This window comes from Apis cerana, linkage group LG12, assembly GCF_029169275.1.
Source record: "Apis cerana isolate GH-2021 linkage group LG12, AcerK_1.0, whole genome shotgun sequence".
Classification (NCBI taxonomy): domain Eukaryota; kingdom Metazoa; phylum Arthropoda; class Insecta; order Hymenoptera; family Apidae; genus Apis; species Apis cerana.
In genome coordinates this window covers 10,255,378-10,275,675 of record NC_083863.1, presented here as the reverse complement: position 1 = coordinate 10,275,675, position 20,298 = coordinate 10,255,378, and the positions used below count along the sequence as shown (strand labels likewise).

At 40.7% G+C, this 20,298-nt stretch overlaps 1 protein-coding gene across 6 annotated transcripts in view; it reads left to right on the top strand.

Moving 5' to 3' along the window:
* The window catches only part of LOC107995720 (alkaline phosphatase-like), a 185,718-nt gene that overhangs the window by 145,122 nt on the left and 20,298 nt on the right, over positions 1-20,298 (top strand). For 2 of the 6 annotated variants that reach the window (XM_062083147.1, XM_062083144.1), the window contains exon 8: positions 15,788-15,909. The exons of 3 other annotated variants lie outside the window; for them this stretch is intronic. In XM_062083147.1, coding sequence (XP_061939131.1) covers positions 15,788-15,909 — 122 coding nt within the window. Of the gene's footprint in view, positions 1-15,143; positions 15,672-15,787; positions 15,910-20,298 lie in introns of those variants that run through there. One more of the 6 variants, XM_062083146.1, reaches the window with a different exon arrangement.

Here is a 20,298-nt window from a genome sequence, read left to right as displayed (position 1 = left end):
AAAGAAATCCGGCGAATCCCATTTACATCCCGAAACCAGTCGCGTTACCGAATCCATTAAGCCGCCACTTTATCCCGGAAACCGTATCCCGAACCTCGCCACCTATTTCTCGAAACCGTCGTCACCGCGGTAAACGGCCCGTGTGTGCGCGTGCACGTGTTTGGGCGTAACCAGCAACGATATTTCATTGCGAAACCGAAGATCATTATTGGAATTCGACGACGTGTTCGCCGACCGAGCCCTCGATGTTGGATATTGCTTTGTTTCTGGATCTCGTGTCGAAATTCCTCGTGGCGGAAGGAGATGGAAGGAGAATAATGGATAGAATTACACCACGGTCGATACTTTTTCGAAGTAGTGTCCGATGAATTTTCTTTTTTTCTGTTTCTTTTTCTGTTTCGGGACGGGAAAGAGGTTTCCCCTGTAACGATCGTATGAATATGGAAAATCGCCATTTGCTTGGCGCAACGGCCAAGTGACGTTAAAAGGGGATACACGCGGAATCTCGTTAACGTTCGATGCGATGTCAGAAAATATGAAACACACGGAGGAAAAATAAAATCGATAACGCGGCTAGAACGAATTTTCTCGTGTCGCGAGCATACACGTGTGGGAATGATGGAGCCGGTAAAGCTCGGGTCGTCGATAATGGAAGGTGGAGAAAGGGAGGTATGTGGCGTGGAGGAGGAAATTTAAGAAATTGATTAAGACGGGATGGGTGAAAAAGGGAAGGGTAATTCTTTTTACGGGAACGGAGAAATATCGATCAATAATGAATAGAGAAATTCGTATATTCGCGAGCTCTGAATGAATTCTGAAAATAAAAAAAAATCTCCGAGTGAAAATTTCAACTTTATCTTTTAAATGAAAAAAGTTTGTTACATTTTGAATCTAATTTTACCAGTTTAACTGCCGCTTAAGCTAGCAAAATATATATGATGCGCGTTGGAATTTTATCGACGAATAATCGGACGATATATACTCGAAGTTTCTCGTAGACAATTTCATAACTGCATTTTATCGCGCAGATGCTTTCGTCTCTATAAATATTCCATCAGCGATATATTCGAGGGCTTTCCAGGCTACGCTACTTACTTTCACAAATTTATTGCTAACAGCGCTTAATAAACTTCACGAGGTGCTAAAACTAAACTCGCCGTATCACACTTCGTTACCTTAACCGCGTATCGTGCGAAACGCGCTATAAATATCCGTTAAAGATAATACTTGGCTACTATTTCTTACGGTTTTTCTATATATACGTATCCTAAAGAATCATTCCACTTTCAAACTCTCCGTTCGATAGATCTGTTATAATCCATACGCGAATGATATTATTCAAAGTTGAAAAAGTTTATGAAAATAGTGGAAGACATTTGCTCGAACCGTTGGAGAGAAGCGGGAAAAGTGATCCAAATGGATTTCTCGTCAGTTGCGTTAATACGAACAAGCCCGTTTATTGGAATTTAACTCTCGAGTTCCGGGCGAAACGCCAAACGCGATTCGATCCATCGAAATTCAGCAGAAAGACGATACAAGTGCGAAAGAGGATTGAGTTAACCAAGCTGTATCGAAATACTGGAACGGTTTCTCTTATCACTGAAACGTATAACCCATCTTCCTAATTTCCTTCTTTCCACTTGATTTTTCCAAGAAGACGAGGTTCACATTTACGAGGCAATTTTTACAACAAAGGAGAACTATTATTAACGAAATATCTAATTTCCTTCGCACATGTAAGACGAAGTTGGCATTTACGAGGTAATTTTTATAAGAAAGGAGACAATAATATACAGGAATCGTTGGACGTTATGAGAGAATCGTTAATGAAACCCATCTTTCTAATTTTCTCCGATTCTTTGCACTTGATTATGCAACGTGGAAGACGAAGTTGACATTTACGAGGCAATTTTTATAACGAAGGAGAACTATCAATGAAATATCTAATTTCCTTCGATTCTTTCCCCTCGATTTTTCCAACGTAGAAGACGAAGTTGACATTTACGAGGCAATTTTTATAACAAAGGAGAACCGTTGTTAACGAAATATCTAATTTCCTTCGATTCGTTCCACTTGATTATGCAACGCACATATAAGATGAAGTTGGCATTTACGAGGTAATTTTTATAAGAAAAGAGATATATATACAGGAAGCTTGAACGTTATAGAGAGGTTATTAATGATGGGTTTGAGTAAGTCGATTCCCTTAAATCTTATTATTACGGCGAAAACAATCGTTACGACGTGGCCGATGTACAAAATCCATTGGACCATTGAAACTCCCTTAAAACTCGAAACTAGTTTCTTCCGCCAATCCGCCTGTCCGATCAACTAACAGCGGAACTTTCGTTTGTTTCGAAGAAACTACTTATGATCGTGATGCGTCTTCGAGATCTTTGATTACGCTTTAAGAAAAGGAGAAAATAGAGATCTATCTTTAAGCCGGTCGAAAACCTTTTATTCATCTTCGATGAAAAGAAATACGAAATCCCGAGATCGCATCGTTCTTTTACACGCCGAGAGAAAATTTTCTTATGGGACGTTCGTTGGTTAGCTAAAGAGGCCGTTTCTCACGTTTTACAAGATTTAAAGCTTTCCCCGCGGAATCCGCATGGACCACTCCGTGAAAGGCTTGGTGTGTTACCGCCTCCTTATGGTCCCGAGGGTGAGCAGCTCGTCAGCGGGGATTCAGCGTAATTGATCTCCCAACGCTAATAATTGACCACGCCAGGGACTCGTTACTCAGGAATCTGGAAATGGGAAAAATTTCTTATTGAATAATTTCGACAAAAGTGTGTGGAAGAAATGCGTAGACCGAAGAGAATCCGATAATAAAGATCTCGCATAAAGAAAGATCGTTCCACATTTTCACCTTTGCCTTTTGCGTCGACCGATCGGTACCGGTATCATCCTCGCCACCGGCTCTCTGTGCGTTTACTTTATGGCCTTCTTTCCAAAACCGCACACTGGCTTGGCTTTTCAAAGGACCGAATGGCACGGCGTGCATCCGAGCCCAGAAGCCCGATTTTCAAAGGAATTGGAACAACGCTGGAAAGGAGAAGCGGATGCCTTTTTCTTCTTTTTATCACGTTAACGAGATTCAAAGCTTCGAGATGGCAACAACAGTTGGTATTGTTTTCCACGAGGAACGAGTTACCGCGATTTCGGATCCGTGGTAATTTTAATAAACTCTGCGAGTCGAGTCGGTTGTCCTTCGATGCTCGTCGCGAATAATGTCTCAACGAGAGCCGTCTTTCACCGTTATTATCGCTTCGTTCTTTCTCGAAGAACGGAATTCGACTGGTGGGTGTCGAGTGGAAAGAGAGGAGAGAGAGAGGAGGAGAAACTAAGGGGATGAAAAAAGTCGCTCGTTTCTCAGGATCGCGAGGAAGAAAATAGTATCGACATCCACGAGACTGGAATAACGAAATCGGGAAGGTAATAGATGGATTCGATGGAAGGGGGCACGTGGGGAGGACTGGAAATCGAAATGTTTTTACCTCTGGCCGTTCATTAAACGGGATCACTTTGTACCTGTTTGCTGCGTTCGCTGAGTAATTAAGTCGATCCCTCGTATCATTTTCTTCGCTTTCACGAATCTCTCGCAGAAATACGCGGAGAATAATACTGGGAAGGAATCGTAGTTATCGAGTGTTCGTTGTCGAAACAAGGGAGAGAACAAGGGGAAATGGAAATTTGGAAGGTGATGGATAATCGTACGAGGTTAATCGTGATTTTCGCTGCATTAACTCCTTGGCATTTGGTGGGAACAGATTAAGCACATCAAACCGGCCGATTGAGCACACTGGTTCTGGCCAGTTGCGTATCGTATCACGGATTTAATCCCTCCTCACGGTTCAATGTGCTTTTTAATCATCGATTAATCAGATGAGTCTTTGAGCGTAAAATCCTCGACGCTCTTCCCAATTCTTTCTTATCCGACGATCAAATTTCGAAGCTAGATTCTCCTTCTAGGCGCAGGCAGGAATTAAAAATAATTAAGCGCTGAGAAAATGGGCGCTAAAAAAACGGTTAATTGTTTCTCCGTCTAAATAGTCTAAATGGTCCAACAATGAATCCACGGCTGGTTTATACAGTCTTCTTAATCCTAATTCTAGTCTGAGCTCGCCATGGTCGAGGAACTATCGGATTAAGGTTAAGCCTTCGGCTGTTACCCGAGTCATCAAAATCCTCGACCAACTATTCCTTGCTTTCGCGAAAAGGAATTTAATATTTTCCCAAGCTTTTAGAAAAATTAATTAATTAATTAATAAAAACGTATTAACACGCTCGAAATTTATAAGAATAATAAATCGTGTTTTACTTGTTCAAAGATTTATTTTTCTTTTCTCGCAAAATTATAAAGAAATCACGAAAACGTTTATACGCCTATCGTTTCCGTACGTTGATTTCTTCAAATCTCCACCTCCCCTCCCCCGATCCATCTCTCTTATCCCTGATTTCTCATCTCCGCCCGGCCGATTCGACGCGTAACGATCGAAACGAACGATAACCGCATGTGAAATGATCCGAGGAATACGATTTTCTAGGATTAAACTTTCCACGATCCAGGAATTTTAGATTTTCTCGAAGAGAAGAGGAGGTAAACCGCCCTCTTCGAGTTCCTCCCTCCGTCTATAGATATCGTTTCTTCCTCTCGACTACAACTTTGGTTTTCCCTCGCTACTTTCCTCCCCTCATTGTCTCCGCGAAACAATACCCGCGATTGTCAATTCGAGTTGTTTCTTCGGTAACACGGCCAAATATATATATATTTCTTCCATCCGCTTCGAGCGTAAAGGTTGCTTATTGTTCCGCCACTCGAGGAACAATTGAAATGAACAATTTTACCGGGGGATTCATCAAACGCAGCCGTGAAACTTTCCTTCACGGTTTCCAAACGCGTACCATTTCCCTCGCCTTGACTAACAGCGGATACGCCTTTGAATTTAATAATGGGACGGGGAAAGTGTCATCGTGGTTGATAGATTTGTTCTCAGATGGAACAATCGTGGAAATTTTCTTCGGTTCGATGTGAGACACGCGATAGAAATGTTCGCCCGAAAATTCAAAATCGTGATCGTGGAAAAACGAAGGCGAGGTTCGTTCGAGTATTAACGAAAAAGTGGTCGAAAGTAGGTAGCGTAATCGAGGTAGTTTCTCAATCCGGTTCATCAAGTTTATTTATGCGAGAACTTTATACCGAAAATTCTTGACGGTTTATTAAAGCCCTTTTCGAAAGAAAATCGCGGAAACTTAATCGAATCGGCAGTCTTGTAGGAGGTGAAATTGAGGTCCAATTTCTTACTTCCTTTCCGTATGTATAATCCATCCACAGGCGAAAACTTTGAAACAAAATGAAAAGGAAGCTCGTTAAAGGGAAATTTTCACTTTGAAGATCGGAATTCCAATCGTACATACATCTGTCAAAACCTTCCGTTTAATCCACAAAAATTTTACCGTCCTTGCAAAGGTACAAAAATCCAAAGAAAAAGAAAGAAAAGAAAAGAAAAAGACTGTACAAACTAAGAGCATTGGAAAATCTCCGTTCCGATCCGTGCCAATCCGTCGGATAAATATTCTCGAAAAAAGAGATTCGATCCCTCGAATCGGATCGAATCGATTTTTCTCCTGTTTTTTCAAAGTGACCGCAACTTTTCAACCAGACCGGCCTTCTCTCCTTGATCCGATTCGCTTCTCCACACCATATATATATATATATATATATATACACATCTGATTCATCTGAATGCTATCTCGATTTTTCCTCGAATCGAATTATTCGGCATGTCGCGAGACCGGTGGGCGAGAGAAGAATGCTCTTTACGTCTCGATTACACCGCGGATGGAAAATGAAATCGTGGAACGCGTGTCGGATCGGAGATATCGAGATCGCAAATGAAACGTGTGACCGGTCACGCCGTGCGATTCGAATCTCCGCTTCCGTTCGAACCGATTTATATTACCAGCGGACGACGCTTTCGTTCCATGTTTCGAAACGATTCGTAAAATATTATCCGTGCAATAGCTGCTTCGACGTTTCCTAACGGTTGCGACGTTGCCAATATTTCTCCAAAAGTTTGCGCGTTATTGGAAATAGTTGAGTATAATGGTTGATATCGTATAACGAGTAATAATATCGTAGCGACCGTTCCGTTGCGTGTATAACTGCGCCGATGTTTAACTAATCGAATTTGTAGAACGAGGCTACGAATAACATTGTACAAATGTAACAGCGGGCGAACAACGTTGTTTCGCGTGACAAATGCGTAATTGTTTGTCGCGTATTCAGTATTCCGTATCGCAGTCGATAAGCGTGGAATTTATTTTCGCAAAAAGATCAGTGGATAAATCTGTCAAAAGAAAGATGGAGTGTTTCTCTAAAATCCTTTCTCGGCAACGAATGAACCGAAAATCTCGGTCGTTATTTTACCGCGATACACAATTCTATACGTTATCATGGTTGACTGGATACATTCTCGAAAGTGTCGAGATCGATGTATACGATCTCCCGAATTTAGAAAATTTCGGGATTCGTAACGTAAATAAATTTGTCCCTCCTTCTTTTATAAATATAATCTTGAAATTTCGGTCGATCTCGCGTATAATCCTCTGGTTGATTATGGAATCGGGAATACATTTCAATTTGGTGCGCGTGACACTTTAATTACGCGATTTCTGAAATCCCAAGACACCGGAAGATCCGACAATCCGGCCTCTTCGTGACCCCGGATTCGATCCGAATCTCATCATCCTAAAGAGAATCCCGTCTTGAATTAATGTACGGGAGCCACGATTAACGCGAGCGAGGCTCCGGTTCCGGTGTGCGTTTAAAAATCTCGAGGAATAATGATAATAATATTTTATTATTAAATTATTAAATTTTGTCAAAGAAATGCAAAAGTTGATACAGTTGAATAATTGAATAAAGAGAGCGCGGTCTTACGCAAAAACTTGGACGCAGAAAAGAAAAAAAATGATCCTTACGATCCACAAAGGAGAAGTATCGAGAGGAAGAGTAAGGGAAAAATAAGAAGCTGGGGAATAACTTTGACGATGTAAGGAGCTTAAACTCCATCAAATATTATAAGAATACAGGCTATAGTTGCTGTGAGAGTAATAAGCCGACACACTTTTTTTTTTCTTTTTAAATTAATAAGCTTCTTAAAATCTTTTTTTTTTTATACCTTCGTCCATGTTTGAAGACTGGACGTAAAAAAAAAGATTGCAAGTAATATCGTAATAAACTATATCGCCGTGTTTCTTGTATATATATATTTTTATATATTCGTAGTTTTTTTCTTATATATTCGTAAACGACGAGTAAAATTTTAAATTACGATTTTTCGCGTTTAAGTATATATACATATATATCGATCGGATTTCAGAATTTGCATAGTGATTGAATTCTCATGAAAGTTAAGGAATGTATAATTTGATATTACACAAGAATTTAAGATCATGTAAAAAAGTGAATAGTTCACAATAAAGCCACGTTTTTCTATTTAATCAAGGATCGAAGGATAGAAATCTTTTAGGATATTTGGACAATGGGCTTTCAGCAATTGAGAAGAAATTTTGAAGTATATATATTTGATGAAACGGAATAGTTGATGGAATTATATTCCCGTGAGGACATGAGAGTTCTAAGAAAAAACTATAAAAATTGGTAAATCTTCGATTACTTTGACTTTTTAGACGAAAGAGAATTAGTCTCATCGAAGATGATTGAAAAATTTTGAGAAGGATCGAAGAATTAATTTGAAGGAAGCACGATGCTGTAAAGATTTGTCGAGATATTTAGGTTGGGAGAAGAATTTCGAAAATTAATTCGGGATAAAGAAGAGAAGATAATATTTTGAAAATTCGCGCAACTTCGATAATACGTTGAGGTTTTTAAAGTTACAAAGTTTGGAAAGAATTTATCTTTGCGAACTAAAGTAATTTAAAATTTATGCTTTCCCAGTTTTCATTGCTTTTGTAAAATATGCGGTGGTTCAACCGTTATATATCCTCGAAATTGAAATATGCAGAGCCTAATGTTTCCACGGTTATCCATAACTTGAACGATATCGGAATTGTCGAAATTATATTCTACAGTTATACGGCCATCTTTCATTCAGAATCAGCCAAGTTTCAAACGCCTGTCGGTTACAAATTACCGTAAGAATTTGCGAATATATCTCATTGATTCTCGTGAATTCAGGATGAGGATTGTAAACCGTTTAATGTTTCGCAATAATTTTAAAATAACGAAACATTTAAATCGATCGATAACGAGTATTTTAATTATTTACAATTCATTACCGTTACGTTCAACTGCTATCGATGCAAGGTATTCTGCCTCGACGCAAAGTAAGATATTCGATGTAAGAATATGGCGGAGGCTAAATTTAATTACGTTATCAACATGTCAAGAGCGGTGATGCTATTGACATGCTTTACGTAAAATTCGAGTTGCATATTCAGAGTTCGTAAGATACTCTCAACACTCGCGAGGCGAAACATATGCTTAATAAACATTCTCGATCAAAGTATACGTATCCATTAATATAAAAATCCTACTCTTAACTCTTTAACTCGAATATCCTCTTGAAAAAAAATTAGATTTAAATATTTTCCACGAAAATTCCCTCCTATCAATTTTCATCCAGCTACTCCGCTACTTTTTTTTTTTTTTTTTTTCATTAAAACCTTTGATGTTTTTTCGACCATCGCCGAATAATTTCCCGTTTATTTTTGTCGCGTTAATTGAACGATGAAAATTCGCTCGATATCCAAAGCGGCCGAGAAAATGGGGCGCGATCGCCATTTATTAACGGAATATTTTAACAGATCCGAGCAAAGGGAAGTTTCCGTCCGTTGCAACGTAGTTACGTCGAGCCGTCAACTTATAAATCAGCGGTTTCGCGTCACCGTGTAATTCGATTACTCCATTTCAACGCAAAACTCTATTACAACGAACGTATTATCTCGATTAACCGCGCGCTCATTATTCCACCGTTTGATTATTGAAACGTGGCGTCGTTCCAACGTCTGTGCACATCCATACGTGATCCCCGTTAATCGGACGTTAATTAATTAATCGAAATACCGACAAGCAATGCGCGCGATACGCGGCACGGTTCGAGAAATTGGCGTCGCATCGAAATAACGCGTCAAATCGCAAACGTGCTCGTATTCTCGCATCGTTCGCTCGACAACAATTCGATCGATGCAGGAGGATACGCGAAAAAACATTGATTCATTCAAGAGATCGCGAACGAGTTGGGATCGCAGTTTGGAAATGTTACGTATTACGGAAATGCGGAAAGTTGGAAACGCGATTCGAGCGAAGGAAATAAACGGGAGTTGGTTCGAACACGGACGACTACGTATGGAAGGCGATTATAAACTTGGACTGGAAGCGAAACAACCGAAACGTGTCCATTCTACTCGCCAATGTATACATATATATGTACGTACATAGGACTCGGCAATGCTCGCCACTTATTGCCCAAACATCCGTCATTCGTTTCGCGTTCTAAAAGTCACGGTTTCCACGTGTTGGAAATGACTCGCAATCGCCATTTACGCGGTCCACCGTAAAGTTTGCCAATATTTTCAAAATGGTGGCGAGAAATATCTAGGTCGTTCGCGATATACCCGGCCACCAATGGATTGTAAACAATTGTGACCGATAACCGGGGAAAGGAATTTAGCTCACTTACCAGTAAATGGAAATGGGTGACCAATAATTGGAGAGAAAGGTTGATTCAACGTTATCCCTGCTATTATTTTATCTTTCACTCTTCTCCCTTCGATTCCTACGACTCTTTCCCTTCCAACTTCCCAAATTTCCCTCTCTCTCTCTTTCTCTCGTTCACTTGCGCGACATCTTCCCCCAATATTATCGAAAGCCAACGTGGCATCCCTTCCAGGCGAAAGGAAAAACGAGCTTCGGGATCCTTGGAAACCGTATCTCGCAAAGGTAATGACCGAGGTTCGCGTAGACGACGCGTTTCACGCGTTTCGGAAGCGTTGGAAGTGGCGGCCGTTATCCGCCGTGGCAATAAACACTGGGTGGCGTGGCGTGGCAGGTTCACGGGATGGGAAACGTCGGCTTTCCTTTGTGCGCCGCTTCGTAGACGACAATATCGGACGACGATTAAACTTTGACGGGCGCTCCTCATTGATTCTCCTCTATGGTTTCGCGATTCGTCTCACGGGAACGAAATAGGGTCGAATGTTCGCCCGTTTGACCGATGATGGCCGCGTTTGTGCCGCGCTTCCATCCATCCGATAGCCGAGTCGAATCGAATCGAATCGAACGTGGACAAGTTGGCTTCCACGACGGACGGACCTTTGATTTCTGGTCGAAATCGAAACGAGTGTCGTTCACGCAAAAGCGATTCCGTCGCGTAGAAAATTGATACGTTCCTCCGTGGAGGAATTTCTGAACGTACCCTTCGAAATCCAAAATTTTTCGAAGCAAGCTTTTTTAATCAGATATACGCGTGGGATATATTTACGAGAAGAAAGGAGGAAACTCGATTCACCTGGAGCGGTTAAAAAATCGAAAATAATGAAACAGGGATGAAAAGTGGGACGCGATATCGGGTGATCCGTGTCCCGGCATAAAGAGCAGCGACCCTTTCCTCTCTCGTCCAACCTCGTTCTCTAATTTGTAAACTTGTAAGAAAGGGGTGGCGGCCTCGGCCGGGCGCAGTTATCCATCCACTTTCGTGAGCCGCTGCCATCGCATAACTTTCGTGACGCGGATAATGGGGCCACTGAGTCGGACGTGCATGCGACCGACAGGGAAAACCGAATCCAACGGCCGATTTATATCGATCCAAGGACGAGCCTAGCGTTACAACCAGCCTGGCCTGGTTGGTTGGTTAGTTAGTCGCTGGAATTCGACGAACTTCTGCGGATCGACTCGCCACCGCATTTCGCTCGAGAGTGCCTCGAGAAGCTTATTGCCGTCTCGAGTGACGCGTGCGATAACGATCGCAAGATTTACGCCCTCGTGAACTTATCAACGTGAACGCTTTAAATTGGCGAACATCGGAGCGGTCGATTCGCGTGCGCCAAGTGTTCCCAGCTGTTGGTGGACGCGCGTGTAAGAAGAGGAAATTTGTTGTTATTCATTTTGGGAACGCGGAGAGGAATCGTAAGATTTTTAAGGTTTATACGAGTGAGGGAGGTTTTGAGATTGGAGCACGAAGGTGCATGCCATCCGTGGGATATTGCGGGATATAGCATCCCTTTGATGTTTAACTTGGAAGCCCGCAACCATCGAGTATTATCATCGAAGTATTATTGCTGGGTCGATAGACCGCGACATCTAAAATTATGGAATCGTTTGACCAGTATATGTCTCATCTTCGCGACTTTGCAATCCAGAAATATCAAATTCGTATGTTATTATTAAGTGGTGTTAATATATGAGAAACGAGCGTTCAATTTCTCTGTGAACGTATGAAATATTGAAAACGTTCGAGTGTATCGATTCGTGAATATTAGCTCGTTCTTTTATTAGACGTCGATGATGGTCTAGAAGTAATTTCAAATGTAGGTTAATGAGATCGATGTTCCTCCTCGTTATATAATTAATTCTTAATTCTTACGCTTCTTATGAAATTTTAAACCTTTTATCCGTCTCAGACTTTCGCAGACTCCGTGTCTCCCGCGAAAAGGAATTCTTTAAACGGTGTAATTTATTCGAGGCTATCGTTCCTTCGTGGACGAGACGAAGGAAAAGTCGTAAAATTGTATATTTCTCGGTACTCGGGGCTGAAAGCCACTTTACGGCTCTTTGTTTTTCCCTTCCTTTCGACGTGCTTTCATACGTGTCCCTCTAAATTCACGATCCATCGATTCCTACGTACACCTTCGTTTCCGTCGTGAAAAATCCCTTCCAATCCCGATGAAACTTTATCCGTCTAGAAGATAAAATCGCCCCGTTGACTTTTCGCAATTCGCGATAATTGTAGCAGATATTCACGCTCCTTGAATAAATAATTAGAGAGGGAACGATAATAATCTCGAAACTCTGATTCTCGATTCTTTTGCGAAATTCCTACGAAATTCTAGAAACTCCTTTGTCGAGATATAACGTCTACGCTCCTATTACCGTCTTGTATATTCCGCTTTACTCTTTATATGTATAGTGCAAACATAGCGAGCTGGCTTCTCCAATCACTTGACCATTCTCTCTTAATACGAAATGATTCAACGTGGTAATTAATCAACGATTAATCAACGATTAAAGGCGATAAAAATGCTTGCAACGACGAACGAAAACGACATCGGACGTTTCTTTAACGAGGATATGGAAAATTTTTGAGTCTCTCCCCGGATTTATTAATTCGACGGTCAAAAGGAAGAATCGCGCGAAGCGAAAAGGAACGAATAGAAGAGAAATTCTCGTTTTTAGAGAAAAAGAAAAACGAAACGTCGGAGCCTTTGAATCGCAATCGAGAGCGATTACAAGTTTAAAAATTAGTTTTCTCGAACGAGAAATGAAACGCGTTCCCAAGTATGTAAAACTTGGAAGATTTAACTTCGGCCTTTGTTAAACTTTTGTCCAACGTTAATGGACGATCGAAATCGAGCCACGAAGCTGTTCTCTCTTTCTCTCTCTCACGCTTAATACGCAATTTTCATTTACCTTCTTGCCATTAACCAACGAAATTTCTAATTATCCTTGAAGAAACTCGAGTAATTTAAAATACGAAGAAGAACTCGAGTAAACGGCAATCGATCTAATTAATTAGGAACCGAGAGGAACCGAGGAGCGTTCATCCTCGAGAGGAATCCTGTTCGATTCGCGAGGAAATACTGTTTTCATTCGTGGAAGAATATCCGAGAGAGCGACTAGCTCCAATCCATCCGGGATATCAGTTCTTTGATTTACAAAATGTCGACGTGACATCGAGAATTGGCGTTGAGCCTCTTCAAAACTCCGAACACGATTCTACCGTTTAATTTGCCCGAGCAAGCGATTTCTCTTCCCTTCGATCACTTTCGAGTGGTACAACAAATACGAGTATCGAAATTTACTCGATCTCTTCTCTTCGTCGACAAGTTCGACCGTCTTGGAAAAAAGAAAAAGAAGAAAAGAACGCAACTCGTACGACTCGATCGCGATTATATACCTCGCCTCGCCAATTCATCATGGTTTCCGATAAACTTTTAACGAAACATCGATTCAAAGTATAATCGAATCTGAATATTTAAACAACTTTAATGGACGTTTATTTTCGATATAATTTTCTCATCTAATTTAATGCGTGCCGATATTCCATTATTATAAAACGCATCTTCGTTCGTCACAAGCAAGCGCGTTTGCGCGTAGGAAAATGCAACGTTTCCTTTTTAACGAGACCTTCCCCCCTCCCCGTCTCTTGCCGTTTCATCGCGACGCGAGAATGTGCATCGTATCTATCCGACGAGGGATAATGCGTGGCGACACATCGTATTAACGCGTCAAACCTTTTACACCACGTCGGATTTACAAGGCAGGAGGTGTAATGGTTTTTCAATATTCACCGAAACGAGCCACGCGAAAGGAGGATCGTGCTCAAAGGGAAACACCTCGGGCGTTTTAAACTCAATTTTATTTCGACTGAATAGGGGCGTCTATAACCCGCCCGCCCGAGGTAAACGGACTTAATTGCGTATAATTAAATAACGACCACGGTTGAAACTAACCACGGACCATTTAGTTCCGTGGGGAGGGGTTGGCGGAGGACTATAAAGAAGAATTCAGAACGGAATCAAGAGCGTTCCATCCGCTTAGAATCGCCGCTTAGAATTTCTTTCCAACAATCGGTCTCTGATGGCGTTGTTATTTAAAGGATTAATAGAGAGTGGCTGTAACGCGTGCGGAATAAAAATCAACTTTCAATTTTCCAACCGCTTTTCCAACGTCCCCTCCTTCTACCTTTCGAAAGAAAGCCAACATTTGAATAGACGCGCTTTAATTCGAAACGGTATTTCGAATTGAAATTTCACCAATGCCGCACCGGCGATTAATATTGGCAACGTTGTTATGCGGAGAAATGAAATTGTTAGGTGAACGAGTATTGGTATACGCTGAAAGTATAAATACACACGGAACGCTTTAACTTTGTCCGGATCTTTAACTCTTTGATCGACGTTTTTTTTTAACCGTTATAATACCGTGGTTGAAACTCGCGAGAACAATTTCGGTCCGGCATTGTAGGCACGAAATTCTACGAAGTGAGCGCACGATCAAACATCCGAAACATTCCCACTCGCGATTTCACAAAGCAAGATTCTGCGAATACTTGGAGCCCGGCCAGGATAACACTTTTAAACTTGATCGCTTAATTTCAAGCGTCTTAATATCAAAAAAATCGCCCAGGCGAAAATTATTCGAGCGTAGTAAATATACGAGGGGAGGAGAGGCAGAAAGGGAGCGAATCGATGAAAAATATATATATATATAGATGTGTAAAACGATGGAACAAAGGGCTGGAGTGGAGAAAGGTGGCGCGAAGGAGGGTGAAGAGAAGGGAAGAACCGCCGACAGCGGAACAACGCTTCGTGGCGCTTAGCTTGAAAGCTTGGATGTTAAAACATTCCGAGCGCATTCCCGGCGTCGAATCCTCTTAAACACGATCCCGACATCAAACACTTTAATTATTGGACGATGCAAACCGCGGCCAACGATGAAAAGAATTCCATCGCGAATTCCGCGGACGCGATCAACCGCTGAATTAAGGGGGGCGAAACTCAGCCGCTGTGAAACATTAATTGTCGGAATGAACCGAGGCGCTCGTTTCATGAATAAGTGGTTGTCTAACTGCGGACAAAAGAGAGAAGAGGGAGAGAGAGAGGGGAATCGGGAGGGAAAAAGATGCGGAAGATCTGGAAGAATAGGCTCCAGGACGTAGCCCCGGTGGTGAATATGTTTTATTCAAAACCGTTCTTCCCCATCCCCTCTTTCTCCTCTCTCTCTCTGCGCAAGAATTTAAGGGGGGAGGGAAAAAAGGGAGAGAAAAAGGAAAAGGGAAATACAGATCGCGCCACTGCCATTTCACGCTATCTGTCGTTTAACGATGTATAATTTGATCGTTTATTTACCATGGAAATGTATATTATTAAATACCATTGCACTGTTTCCCTTTTAGAGGATCCTCCGAATAAGCTGGCAAGCTCGGCTGCGTGCATACAAGGCGTGCATACCGGAATTATAAACGTCGAGTTTAGCCGGGTAATGCTACTTGGCGAGATGGGAACAAATTGCCAGTGTATTTATACAAATTTTATCACCTCGAATTCTCGTTTGTTACTCGTTAATGTTGCACCATCCCGACCTATCGCGAAAAGTTGGCCTGGTTCCGACCTTCGAAGAAACATTTTCCAATTTTACGAATCCGGAAAAACTTTATATGAACGCGATGAAATAACGCAATCGAAATGAAATTATTCCTGATTGTACAAAACGCACGAACTTCCTCGATGCCACGCTCATCATTCGTGAAATTAAAATTGCACTTTATCCATCACTCGAGTAAACAAGATCGTTAAAACGAGATCCCTTTTCCCCTCTCGAACAAAAACTCAGGATATCCCATTGTTCTCGGCCACCCTTAGCCACGGTAATTCCCATTTTCCAGAAAAATAACGATCATCCCTAACGACGAACCCTCCCCAGAATTCCCTTTTCGAAATCGTACGTTGCACAACACGTACACAATCGTAATATACTTGTGATTGATGAGCCGATCGCGTGCCCCCTTCCCTCCCTTCCTCCCTCTTTTTTGTGCTTCAGGTTCCGACAGCAAGATGTCCGATGTTGATGGACAACCGTATACAACGTTATTGTACAGCAACGGACCCGGATACACGCAGCCAAGGAATATTTTACGAGAGGCTGGCAAGGATTCCATTCAGGTAAAAAAAAGAAAAAAGAAAAAGAAAAAAAAAACGGGACAAGCCTCATATTCTCGCGTATAGCAAGATATACGCGGCCATGTTTATTGGATCGGAAAATGATCGGGGTGAAATATCGGGGGCACGTTTAAAAATCCATCACGCTTTGTCGAGGGGTTCATTCGCGAAATATTCGATGGAACTCTTTCCAACTTCATATATTCCATCCTCCTTCGTATATTCGATCCTCTCCAACCTCCCCCTCTCCTTCGCACCCTCCCTCTTGACTCGCGTTTCCGTTTCGAGATCATCGCTCGCTCTTCCGACCTGATAACTTTTAATCCGACCGCGAGTCACTGATCTTTTTCTCGTTCAAATACGCTTGAAATATAGTCGGCAGAGGAGGGGAATATTGTATCTCCACTCTTTTCTTACCGGAATTTCGTAATTTCGAGCGTGGAAAGAACGTGGAAAGAACGTGGAGAATTTTAGACACTTGTACTTTCGAAAGGATTGACAAACATACCGTTAGAAACAATTTATATTTATTTATATTCGTTGAAATAGATTCTCGTGGTCGATATTTATTTAATATATAGCGAGCGAGATAAAATATATATTTTTTTTAACAACGTTCTTATACGTTAACTTATAAACGCGTATCCTCTCCGATACAAGTATATCGTTCAATTTTTTTTTTTTTCAAACGTCAAGTTCGCAACGAGACACAAAGAGGCTGGAAATATTAAAAATCTCGCAAATAGCCAGCAATAGCAGGCCCATTCTCCCTCCGCGTTCGTTTCGATCAATGGAATTTTTCTCAACGTGCAACCTATCGTAATATTAGTAATCGTGTTCGAAAGGGTCGATTGATCGAGCGTGGAAGGAAATTTCGCCCGGTTGTGTGTTAATTAATGTGGGAACCGTTCTCCCGCAATGGAATTCTCTGCGTTTCTCTTTTCCTGTTTCTGGCCAAAAAAGAGAGAAAGAGAGAGAGAGAGGGAAACGCGATTCACTTCTGATAAAATAAATGGTAACCTAGTTTCGCAAAAATAAAGCGCGTTTTCATAAGACTTATGCAAAAGAGGAGGAAGAGAAATTGGAACAAGTGGGCGAGGTTGGGGGAAAAACGAATGGAACAATAAGAGTTTCGCGTTCATTAAAGTGACCGGTTCTCTTTGTGATCATAAACGCGATTTTTCGCCATTCTTCACGTTGCATCCACGGAAATTTTCATCGATTCGAAACGTGACAGACGTTTGGGGAGAGCCCTCTGTTTTCTTTCGCGCGAAAATCGAGAGATGATCGCGAACGAGATAAGTAATAATCGTTGACACCTCGTCTCGGAATTTGTAACATTGTACTTGTGAACTTTCTTCCCTTGCCTCGAGATAGAAAATCGATATTTACTGCTCTTGAGGCTTCTACGATGTGCATGTACGTCGTATAAAATGGTTGGAGAATTGTTCGATCGAATAACTTTCCCCTGAATTGGCTATGATATCCTTGAAACACGCGTAACAACGTTGTACAAGTTTTTTTTTTTTTTTTTGATTCAATAAAAATATTCTTTCCATCCTGGGATTATATTATTTTTAATAATTCAAGAGCGGCGTTTTACGTTTTATTTAAAAAGTTTGAAAATATTTTACCAGCGTGTTCTGGTTCGGTACTGAATTAAATTTCGCTTATTTTACAACGATTTTATCGACGCAACATTATTTCATGCAAATCATGGAATGTTATCAAAGTAAACTTATTCAAACGATTATTTTAAACAAATTTTTTTAATCAACTTGTTCACCATTCTCTTCAATTCTTTGCTTTTGTATTACATACTTGTTTCTCGAGAACAATAAATACCTTTTCAAATTCTGCGATCATATTTCTCGTATTTTCGCTCTCCTCGCATCCGTCCCCCGATCGGACGCAATTCGATAGAAAAAAGCAATTCGTTTCTAGGAAAATCTGCACAGAATCTTCTCGAACTCTCAACCAAAGAATCGTTTCGATTAAAATCATTTAAAACTCTTGTTTTTAAATGATTCGATCGATCGGATTAATCAATTGGCTAATTTCGTACGTTGCTTATCCAACTCGAGACACGGTTTCTGTAACATCATCGTCGAGATTCTCGAGAACACGTCGCCTCGAGAATGGTTCGACTCTATGATGAACGACGATTGCACTGCTCCGCGATATTTAAGCTTCCCTCCCTGGTGGATAATAATTCGAGCAGATATCGTAACAGAGTAGATTTCGGTCACAATCGTGGAAGGGATCGTAAGAGAACTACTTCTCCCCTGGGATTGCCACCGCTTTCCCTTCGATCCACCGCTTCACGACGGCTTTTTAACCTTTCCCTCTGACCCTCGTACCGCGCCACGGTGCAATTGTAACTGCCTCGTTTGTATAATTTATCGAAAAGAAATTCTTTTTTTCTTTTTTCTTTTTCTTTCTTTTTTTCTTTTTTTTTTTTTTTCTTAGTTCGTATTAGAAAACCGAAGCGTTCATTTATTATTCATTTCACTGGAATTTCATCGTTACTGGAAGAAGAGTTTCAGTTAGTTTCCTCGACGAGGGATGATTTTTAATACAGGCTTGTTAGACTTGTTAGTAATTTTGTTGACTTACGAAAGAAGAAACTGTAAGAAATTTTTTTTTCTTTTTTTTTTTTTTTTTTTTACTGCATTTTTTGCGTGTGTCTACATTTCGTTCATTTAATTACATGAATAATTCGTTGCCTTCAAATTGGAGACGGAATGGGATGAAGCTGCATAAAAATGAAGAGACACATTTTTCGTGCGAACCTTTATTTCGAGATAAATCGATGTTGGAAATTCCGACGAGTATATTCGCGATAACCCGTGATGCTCGTTCCTGTGTTCGAAATTATTACTGCGTTCGTTGGAGAAATGTGAACGCCAAAATTTTTCTTGGATAACACATTTTCAATACTTTTATCGATAATACTATTAGTTTTACGTGTAGATATCGCAACGTAGTGAAATATAGCGCATTTCGTTATCGATTCATCTCATAAATGAAGTTTCGAACTTTGAAAAGAATGCTGGTATAATTTTTTTTTTCATTTCTTTTCAATAATAAAGACAGGTGTATGAAAAATTGAACATAAAATTAAATTATATATATATATATATAAAGAGAGAGAGAGAGAGAGATTCCATTTTAAAAGTACAAAAATTTTTCGGTTTTTCCGTAAAATAAAATGGCTACAGATTCCAATGAACGCAGCTAAGCCATAGTAATGGAATTTTTTACAAGATATATATATGCGCGTAGTCATAGGTGAGAGAAATGGATTTTGCTTTTTTCGTATCTTGAAAATCAAAGTAAAGGATAACGTTTCACAGTCGATCGAACTGATAAATTTCAACAAGTACAATTATGAAAAATTTAATAAGATGCAATATTTGTCGATCGGTAAAAATAATAAATAATCGGATAAAATTAAATCACACGACTTTGTCCTAGATTTTACGAATAATCCTAGCGAAGCGTACGTTTAATTAAATGCTCGTATTTGATTAGTGTGTGTGTGTACTTGGTAAATTCGATTCACGAAGCGCTAAATGCTTTGGATTTACCTGTTTGTACGGCTGTTCGTTACACATAATTGATTCCCGATAAATAATCTAACCAATTAGGTAATGCTAATATCTAATTCAACCCGAAATCGATCCGTATTTTCAAAGCGAGTAAAAACGTAAAAGAAGAAGAAACGTAGAAACTTTTTATTGTCCATTATTAAAATCGAGTAATAGAGTTTCACGTTCTGATGGAAAAGGATTTAATTGATCGAGAACTGGTCGAAGAAATCGGTATTCTTATCCGTTATACTTCGGCTATAATATATTCGGCTATAAGTCGAAAATCGTGTATTTCATCGTTGCCAAATTCATAGTTCTTATTTTGTAATTCTTGGCTCACAGGTTGGCGACCGATTTGAGCCAATGACACGGATAATAAAGCGAAGCTGTTGCACGGAAAATCGTGCGAGTTACGAAAATAGCTCGTGGAATTCAACTTCCTTCGATTCCTCCCTCGCGAAGAAACACCGAAAATTTTCCTGCTGCTTGCGACGAGAGAATGTTTCGTATCTAAAATAGCTCTAGTCTCGATACCTTTAACGAGCGATCTCTCGTAACACAGCGATCAAAAGATAAATCGTACCAAGTGTACACACGCGACGACTCCTGGTATTTTTAACGAACCCGTTCCATCCGTTCGATTCCCGAAAACAAGGTCCGGCATCGCATTCTAGATCATCTTTACATCCCTCTCTCCATAATCCTGCCGAGCTTACAAAGGAAAATTAATCCGCTCCACGCGTTCTTCCCCTACGGTCGAATTGCTCCTCCCTTCTCCACCATTCTCTTACACATTGGC